This window comes from Carlito syrichta, unplaced genomic scaffold, assembly GCF_000164805.1.
Source record: "Carlito syrichta isolate Samal-C Ts95f unplaced genomic scaffold, Tarsius_syrichta-2.0.1 Scaffold297479, whole genome shotgun sequence".
Lineage (NCBI taxonomy): Eukaryota > Metazoa > Chordata > Mammalia > Primates > Tarsiidae > Carlito > Carlito syrichta.
In genome coordinates this window covers 38863-47658 of record NW_007241575.1, presented here as the reverse complement: position 1 = coordinate 47658, position 8796 = coordinate 38863, and the positions used below count along the sequence as shown (strand labels likewise).

The 8796-nt window shown below is 64.8% G+C and overlaps 1 protein-coding gene across 1 annotated transcript in view; it reads right to left on the bottom strand.

Moving 5' to 3' along the window:
- Window positions 1-8796, bottom strand: part of CELSR2 (cadherin EGF LAG seven-pass G-type receptor 2) — a gene marked incomplete at its 5' end in the record, with an annotated part of 27827 nt that overhangs the window by 4892 nt on the left and 14139 nt on the right. The window contains 22 exons of the mRNA XM_021710703.1: window positions 57-251; window positions 354-442; window positions 664-791; window positions 1293-1415; window positions 1499-1625; window positions 1713-1792; window positions 1936-2048; window positions 2636-2810; window positions 3105-3305; window positions 3410-3536; window positions 3611-3778; window positions 3901-4081; window positions 4155-4283; window positions 4400-4583; window positions 5140-5349; window positions 5780-5874; window positions 6611-6712; window positions 6855-7038; window positions 7445-7565; window positions 7715-7856; window positions 8053-8227; window positions 8310-8597. Of these exons, the coding sequence (XP_021566378.1) occupies window positions 57-251; window positions 354-442; window positions 664-791; window positions 1293-1415; window positions 1499-1625; window positions 1713-1792; window positions 1936-2048; window positions 2636-2810; window positions 3105-3305; window positions 3410-3536; window positions 3611-3778; window positions 3901-4081; window positions 4155-4283; window positions 4400-4583; window positions 5140-5349; window positions 5780-5874; window positions 6611-6712; window positions 6855-7038; window positions 7445-7565; window positions 7715-7856; window positions 8053-8227; window positions 8310-8597 (3337 nt within the window). The remainder of the gene's footprint in view (window positions 1-56; window positions 252-353; window positions 443-663; window positions 792-1292; window positions 1416-1498; window positions 1626-1712; window positions 1793-1935; window positions 2049-2635; window positions 2811-3104; window positions 3306-3409; window positions 3537-3610; window positions 3779-3900; window positions 4082-4154; window positions 4284-4399; window positions 4584-5139; window positions 5350-5779; window positions 5875-6610; window positions 6713-6854; window positions 7039-7444; window positions 7566-7714; window positions 7857-8052; window positions 8228-8309; window positions 8598-8796) is intronic.

Below are 8796 nucleotides of genomic sequence, written 5' to 3'. Positions count from 1 at the left end.
CCCAGGAGGCCGGGCCCGCCCTCCCGCCGGGAGGCCACAGCCCTGGCACTGCCCACCCTTGGGGGTGCTGTGCAGGGGCAGCCTCTCAGCCCCAGGCCCCAGCAGGCTGTCCCAGCCCTGCTCTCCAGGGAAGGCCGCCTCTTCCGCCGCCTCCTCTTCCTCCTCCTCGCTGTCTGACGAGTGGGTGGAGGCGTAGGAGCCACTCTGGTCATCTTCCAGGGACAGGTCGCTGTCAGAATCCGTGTCGGGATCTGGGAGCCCAGAGAGAGATCACAGCCAGCCCACTCACCGCCACCCACCCCAGCAACAGCCAGCCAGCTGCCCGCTGGGCAGCCAGGGCTTCCTGTCCTCACCATGCTGCTGGGCTTGACCTTCCAGGAACAGGCCGCCTGGGTCCCCCAGGCCGGGGGGCCCTTGGCCAGGGTTCAGTGTGGACTCCTCCCTAGGACGACAAGACCATGCCAGAGGGGTCGGCCTGGCCGCCCCCAGATCCATCTCTTTTCTCCCTGGGATCCTAGTTCCTGCTTTGGGTCCCTTGTGCTTCTCATTCCAGCTCTTCCTCATGCCAGCGGTGGTGCCACCCAGCTCCCTGCAGCTGGCTGGCCTGGGTCTGGCACGCAGGGTCCCCCTTCCCTCCTCGATCCTCCCATCCCTGGAGTTTACCTCAGCAAGAAGGGGATGTAGCTGGGCTGACTCTTGCCCGAGCGGCTGGTGCTGTGCAGGGAGCCGGCCGAGTCTCCGTAGGGCTGGTACAGCCGCCCGTCTGCGAAGGGGCTGGGGCAGTTGTAGGACTAGGAGAGAAAAGCAGGGCGGGTGGGGGGTGTGGGAGGTGGCGGGCCAGGGTTGAGAAGGGGAAGGATACAGGGACTTCGCCCTCAGTGCTTCCTCCCTCGTGCCCAGGTCTGAAAGAAGGGGCATCCACGTCTCTGCTGCCCCTATGCTGAGGCCTGGCAGTGGTCACAGCCCTGTTGTAGCTGTGCCCACCCTGCCAGCCCAAGCATCCTGGCCTCACCGTACCATAGCTTGGTGAAAGGTGGCACGAAAGGTTGTCTCCCGAGAGCGTCCTGGGAGACAAAGCGCTGTGCATTCCTGACCGATGACCTGTCTCCAGCCCCATCTCCCCCGGGTTAAAATCCGGTCCTGCCAGCATCTGCCCTCAACCCACACATGCCGCTTCGCCCCATCCCCTTCTGGGAAGGGCTGGAGAAGGGCGGTGGGGGGGCAAAAAGAACAGGCTCTGTGGCCTCCTGCCTCTCCCTCCGGCGCCTCCCCACCCAGGCCCCGGCCCTCACCGAGGTCAGGGTGGACTTGGTGGTGAGAGCAGGGTCGGGGCTGGGCTTGCGGCTGCAGGCGGCCCTGAGTGCTTTCCGAACCTCCTTGCTAAGCACCGCGTAGGCAAGGAAGATGAAGGGCCCCTGGAAGGCGAGAGGCAGCCGGTCTGTGTGCATTCGGGCGCCCACCGCCCACGCGCCCCCACCCTCCCTGGCGGGCCAGGCACCTGGACACAATTGCAGGCGGCGAAGAGGTAGTGGAAAAGGAGGGTGTCGCTGTTGACGGAGAGCAGCGCCAGCAGCCACGCGGCACTCAGCAGCAGCAGGACGGCGAAGGAGGGCCGCAGGCCCGAGCTAAGGGCAGGCCGGGTCACCAGTCTGGCCTGCGGCCTCCCACCCCGAGGCCCGCCCCGCCGCCCAGGCGCCCCGGCCCATACTCACACTGGGCCTTTCTTCTCAAAGCCCTGCCGCTGGGCGGCACAGGAGGCCCGGGCTGCCAGGATGTACAGGAAGACACTCATCTAGGCGGCAGAGAGAGCGTGAGGGCTGCCATCGGGGACAGACAGCCTCCACCCGGCCCGCGGGGCGCAGCCTCCGCTGCTCCTAAGGGGGCCCTGAGCACACACCCAGCCTGCTCCCTCCCAGCCCCCTCCCCAGCACTCACAGAGACAGCGAAGGCCACTGGGCCAGCGAAACTCCAGATGAGGGTGTCATGGATGGAAAGCCAGCAGAAGTCGGGGTTTCCATAGCCCTCGGGGTCCAAGCCCACGGCTAGACCTGGAAGCATGGAGACAGCCATGGGGAGGGGCGGTCAGGGGCTTGGGAAGCCGGGCGGCAGGTAGGCCGGCTCACAGAGCCAGGAAAGGAGCACGGAGAAGACTGCCCATAATGTCCTTGACCGACCCAAGTGGCGGCCTCAGAGTCTGGATGAAACCAGAGAGTAGGGTTGGGCATGGTGGCTCACACCTGTTATCCCAGCACTTTAGGAGGCCAAGGCAGGATTCAAGACCAGCCTGGGCAACATAGTGAGACCGTGTCGCTACAAAAAATACAAAAATTAGCCAGGGATGGTGGCTTGCCCCTGTAGTCTCAGCTACCCAAGAGGCTGAGGTGGAAGGACCGCCTGAGCCCAGGAGGTGGAGGCTATGCGGAGCCGTGATTGTGCCACTGCACTCCAGCTTGGGCAACGAGCGAGATCCTGTTTCACAAAAAAATCAGCCCCCAAACCAGAGGGTGACCTACGAATAAGCCGGCCTGAGGTACAGGGATGTGGGACCTGGGATGGGGGTGGGGAGAACACCGCATGAAAGTGGAGCCCGGGCCTGGGGATGGGGAAGCCAAGGCCAGGGAAGGGGTGGAGGTACCTGTGATGAAGGCGGGCACACCCCAGCCCAGCATGTAGTAGAAGCGCATGGGGCCCGCGTTGACATCGCGCACCTCCGTGAGCGCCCGGTACAGGTGCAAGGCCTCCAGCAGAGCCCAGGAGAAGGTGCAGAGATACAGGAAGTGCAGCAGGATGGCGATGACTGTGCAAGCGAACTGAGGGCCCAGGCCACGCCAGTCAGCAAGCAGGGCACACCGGGGCAGGGGCCCTGCTTTGGGTCGGGCAGGGGAGGAGGGCCTGGGAGTCAGGAGCTGCTTCAGGGGAAGCCGGGCCTCTGGGCTGCTGGGACTCGAGGGGGCTGGAGACGAGGAAGCCTGGGCCAGGTGCAGGGCTGGACTCCGACTGGGGCTCCGCTGCAGGAGCTGGGACTGCGGGCGGGGGCGGGGAAGGAGCCCCGGGGGCAACAGGGCTGGGAGCCTGAAGGCCTCTGGGCAGTGGGGATGTCTTACAGGGAGGTCGGCCTGGTTGATTCCCAGGAGAAAGACCAGCTGAGCCAGCCCCAGGGCAGCGGTCAGGTTCCGGCGGATGCCGTGCTGGTTGGAGCGCAGGGCACGCAGGAGGGTGAGGAAGGAGAAGGCGAGCAGCAGGGCGGCCAGGGTGACCCCCAGAGCCACGTATGTGAGTGTTTTCAGCGGCAAGATCTCCCCATTCTGCAGGGAGGGCGGCAGAGGCTGGGGCTTAGGAAGGGCAGGCTGAGCACCAGCCCCGAGTCCCAGGCTGCCACTCCCGGTCTGCGCGGCGCCTCACGGCCCACCTCCCGCCGCGACACGTCCATGAGCACGGCGAAGCTGGTCATGTGGTTGCACTGGCAGCTGACGTGGCTCTCGTTGCGGAAGACAACTTCACAGCCTCGGGCTGACCAGCCGCCTGTGCCGCTGACCCTGCATGAGGAAGGCGGGGTCAGGGAGGCAGGGGCGTGGAGGCCGGGCCTCAGGGGAAGGGCAGTGCGGCTCACAGGATGGAATGGTTCCAGAAGACGCAGATGGGCTTGGTGCGCTCCTCCGTCTCCAGCAGCCGGAACTGCACCGTGACCGGCTTGTCCAGGGCCCGGGGCAGCAGCTCCTCGTCGTCATGGACGCTGATGCTCACCACAGGCGTGTTGATGACCGGGCGTTTGGGGACCCTGATGTGGTGCACAGTCACCAGGGCAGCCGCAGGACTTGGAGACGCCCCTGCCCCCGGCCCCTCCGTGCCTCAGCATGACACGCATCCCCCCCCCGCCCGCCCTGGACCCCGACCACTGACCTCAGGCTGCGCTTGTCGGGGTCATAGTTGTGGGGCAGAAGCCCAGCCAGGGTGCGGTAGATGATGACACTGGCCACAGCCTCACCCTGGGTCAGCTCTGGGTGCCGCCGCTGCCGCCGAGCCAGCTCCTCCGGCTCCGGGGCTTCTCCGGGGCCCGCAGGCCTGACCATAGGGGGCGTCTCTGGGAAGGGCACGTGGTCACACTCAGCTGAGCCCTGCCCTCTGTGGAGACCCACCCCGGGGCCCCCACTGACCTCTGAAGACAGATTCGGGCAGAATGACTGTGGTCTCCAGGTCCGGGGGCCGCTCCCCGCGCAGAGCCTCATAGCGGGGCAGCTTGGCCCCCGCGAAGTTCCCCTTGTCCAGGCGCACCACGGAGATGACTGGGGAGGGGTGTGGCCACAGGTCAAGCCCACGCAGCAGGCAGGCCCCACGTGGCTGCCCTGAGGTAAGGGGCCTTCCTCCACAAACCCCTCCCCAGCCCAGGCAGCAGCCTCACCGATGTTGGGCGTGACGATGGTGAAGGGGCTCAGGTAGGTGTGCCGCATGTTCTGGGCCAGGGCGCTGGCATAGGCCTCGTAGTGCTGAAGCAGCCAGGCGGTGCCACCCTCGGTCTGCTGGATCAGCTCCCAGTGCCGCTTGTTGGCTGCGTCAAGCAGGGCACTGCCCACCCGCAGCAGATTCTGGGGTGGGCATGGTCACCGTGGGTGTGCCTGTCACCCCACCTGCCACCCCACCACCACGCCCAGCCTGTGCCCAGGCCAGCCCTCGCTTGCCACCCACCGTGCCCCTCCCTCAGCAGTCACCACCGTCTCCCCTGGAAAGCCCGCGGGGGCCACACTGCCCGCTCCGGGCGCCAGACGCTCTGACCCCAACCCCTCTTCCTCCCTCTCTGCTAATCTCAGCCCTGAGCCTGGACCCGCACAGATTCCTGAGATGCTGCTTCCTCTCAGGCCCTGGGACAGGCATTGGGGTGGGCCTCTGCTCGGGTCAGGCCATGCCCCAGGACAGAAGTTCTTTCCTGGGGGCACCTGAATATGGAAAGGGCTGGGAAGACGTGTTCCAGATCACCCATGTGCTGGGCCACGGCTCACGGGATCTTGTGGGGGCCTCATGCTCAGGGGAGTTCCTTGAAGGTGGGGCGGGGAGCGCCGCCTCTCTGCCCCCAGGTCGCCGGGAGCAGGCTCAGCCCATGTGATGGCCGCCTAAGCGGCCAGCCCTGGCTCCCCCCAGCCCCACCTCGGTGAAGTGCACATCCTGTGTGGCAGAGAGCCCGAAGCCCCGCTGGGCACTCTCGTGGGCCAGCAGCCGTGTGGCCAGCTGGTAGGCCACCTTCACGTCGCTGCCGAAGTAGCCGGCTGTGTGCTGTGTGGCGTTGCGCAGGAGCAGAGCCAGCCGCTGTGAGCGCCCCGAGTCTAGGCCTGACTCATTCCGCAGTAGCCGCTCAGCCTGGGCAGGAGGGGCAAAGGCCACAGGGTCGGAACAGGAGGGACACAGGGCCATGGGGTTAGGACAAGAGGGCAGAAGGGCCACGGGGTCCGGAAGAGAGGGTGGGAGGGCCACAGGGTCAGGACAGGAAGGGCGGAGGAACACAGAGTCGGACCGGGAGTGTGGGAGGGTCACGGGGTCAGGACAGGAAGGGTGGAAGAACACAGAGTCGGGTCGGGAGTGTGGGAGGGCCATGGGGTCAGGATGGGAGCCTGGAACCCGGAACTCGGAGGCAAAAGGCCTCGGGAAGGAGGGCAATGACCTCTATGCCCAACCAGCCTCAGGGCACAGAGGCTAGAACTCCAGTCTCCTTTCCCAAAGATGCAGGCGGGGCCAAGTGAAACTTGGGGCAATGGGAGGAAGAGAAGATGGAGACATGGGGTCCACCTACGAAGCCCTTCAGCTCTGAGAAGGTGACCGACGTGCAGTTGAAGAGGTTTGGGGGGAGCCACCCTCTATGCTCATCACAGTGGCGCACAGCAGTCCCTAGAGGAAGGAAGTCGAGAGGGTTGGCACTTGGGGGACACACAGGATGCCCTGAGACAGGCTGAGAGGTTCAGCTGGAGGTTGGCACCTCATGCCGAAGACAAGGGCCCCATCCTCCTGCAGCCCAGGTGAAACAGGAAGACAGGCGCGTGGAACTACGGGGTGCCAAATCTCTGCAAGATCTGTCCAAGCAAGGCCAGGGGCACAAACAATGGCCTCCTTGGGTAGCCTCCTTGGGCGGCCTCCCTGGACAGCCTCTCAGGCGGCACTGCCCATCTGCAGCCGCTGCCCGTCTCCTCTGCCACTCCCTCCCTGCCTATGAATTCTGCTCACAACCAATCTGAGGACCAGTGCCAGCTCCATCGTGGGGCTGGGTCCCCTAAGACAGCACCCGATACCCCCTGCTTCCCAGACCGCCTGTCTCCATGGAGGCAGAACTCCAGTCTGGGTGGCAAGCTGAGGACAGGACCCGCGTGACATGTCTTTGAGTCTCCAGCACCCGCCACGTGCCCAGCCCCATGCAGGCCGCTTGGCACTTCTGTTAAGAGTTCAAGATGGAGGCATGCCTGGGCAGCAGGGGATGGGGACAGGAGCCCAGGAGGATGAGACGTGGCATCTCCAGGGCCCAGAGGCCAGAACGGGGGCCCTGGATCTGCAGCCAGGAGCTTCCTGCCCTCACCCCACTGACAGTGGATGCCATGTCTTCAACCTCACCTCCGGGGCCTCCAGTACGTACCAAAAGAGCCTTTGGGGCAGGGGGCAGCAGCAGGCAGCCCAAAGCGGGTTCGGGGCCACCAGATCCCAGCCTCAATCGCCCGTGGGCAGCTGTCGTAGTTCACTGCAGGGCAGAGCGTATGGTCACTAGGAGCAGTGCTCCCTCGCAGCCCTGCCAGGCTCCCCAGCATCCCCTCCTGCCCCGCCTGAGACACAGGTGCCTGGCACTCCATGGGGAGAGCTGCCACCCAGCCCAGGAGCCCCACCTTCGCAACCGTTGGTGGTGACCTCAGCAAAAGGGTTGTCACAACGGTCACACTGGCGCCCAATGACGCCTGGCTTGCATGGACACTGGCCATCCTCAGGGTCACAGACTCGGGACAGAGAGCCTGTGGGGTAGCAGTCACACAGGAGGCAGGTGGGGCTGCCAGGGGGCCGGTAGTGGTTCTCCTGGGAGAGAGGAGGGAGGAAGGGCGTCACTGGCTCAGGCCCTCTCCCTGGGTGTTCATGGATCCTTTCGGCTGTGGCCCCTCTGAAGAGATGCTCCCTGACCCCAGGTCCCCTCGAGAGTGGCATTCAAAAGCTTTACCAACTGGCAATGAGTGTGGAGCCCATCGGCGAGAGGCCAAGCAATCAAAGCAGCCACTACAGCTGGCTGGAGCTCTGGGGCTAAATGCCGTCCTGAACCCCTCGCCCTTCACACACATGAACAAAAATAGTCAATTGCCCTGCCTGCTACAGAGAGGCACACAGCCCTCAGCTGTCTGCAGGAAGGCATGTCTCTACTGCACCCTCTAGGGCCCAGGAGGTGTACACAGGCCCAAGTGGCCAAGGGGAGGCTTGCGGGGGCTGTCACCTTGCAGTGGCACTCGCCGCTTGTCTTGTTGCAGTCCGGGTCAAAGCCTTTGCTGGCATCACAGTTGCATGGGCCGCATGTGGGGTGTCCCCACCAGCCACGGGGACAAGGCTGGTCGATCCTGCAGAGAAGGGCCCAGGCTGGTGTGAGCTCCTCTGCCATTCCCACCAGGTTAGTCACACGTGGCCCTCCTGACGCTGGCCGTGGGTCAGCCAGGCTTTGTGGGACACAGTCACTGTGACCTGCTGCTGCATGTCCTGGTCCACTTACCTGGTCTCACAGTATGGCCCGAGGTAATTTGGGGGACACTCGCAATGATAGCCGTGAGGGGCACTGGGCTTGCGGGTACACACGGACTGGTGCTCACACGGGTTCAGGTCACACACGTTAGTGCAGTTGTCGCCATAGTAGCCTGGGGCCAGAAGGAGAAGAGTGGCTCAGTCCCCACCCTCCCCAGCATGGCCTCCCATCAGACCCACCTGCATCTACTCCCTTCCTTGCATCAGCTGGCTGTAGCTTTGCAGTGAAGGAGACTCAGGCTCAGAGAGATGATGTGATTGGCCCCAGGCACTTGCTAACCTGCCCGTTGCCCCGGACCCCAAGCACACCTGGATCACAGCTACAGGAATAGCTGTCCCAGTCGTTGCTGCAGTAGCTGTTGGCCGGACACGGGTTCGAGTCACAGGGATCAGGCAGGCTACAGCCTGGCTCCACATTGATGCTCTCTCCTCGGCTGGGGTCCAGACTGCTCACACCCTTGGGCATCTCGCTTACCCGCACACCCTGGGGAGACAGGGGCAGCGCTGGCCCTCAGTGGAGCAGGGCTGCAGGGGGTGGGGGTGGGAGGGCAGGGGGAGACGCTCACCTGCAAACAGCCCCGGAAACCACGGGTCACCCCGCTGGCCGGCCCAGGCACGCCCCCCACTGTTATGTTGCTCAGGTGCAGGCCGTGAAGCCGGGGGCCTAGGTTGCCCTCTACTCTCTGCTGCCCATAGTCGAAGGACAGGATGGCATGGCCGGGCCCCCCGCTGGCTCCCAGTGCCAGCTGTGCATGGTGCCAGTCGCCATCATTGGCCCGGCCTGGCTCCAGGCGGAGGGAGGAGGCCTGGAGTCCTGTGCCCTCCACGCTCAGCACCACGTGACCTGCCCGAAGCTGGCACCAGGAGGAAAGTGAGAAGGGTCAGCAGACTGCCTTAATCACCCCTTTCCAGCCCGTTACCCCCCTTCCTGGACCACCAAGTCCATTCTGCCTGGCAGAGGCCAGAGAGCGAGAAAAGAGTACTTATTTTCCTCGGACCCAATAGGTGGCAGCACTGGTCCACAACCTGATGCAGCTGCTCCCATTATTCCCT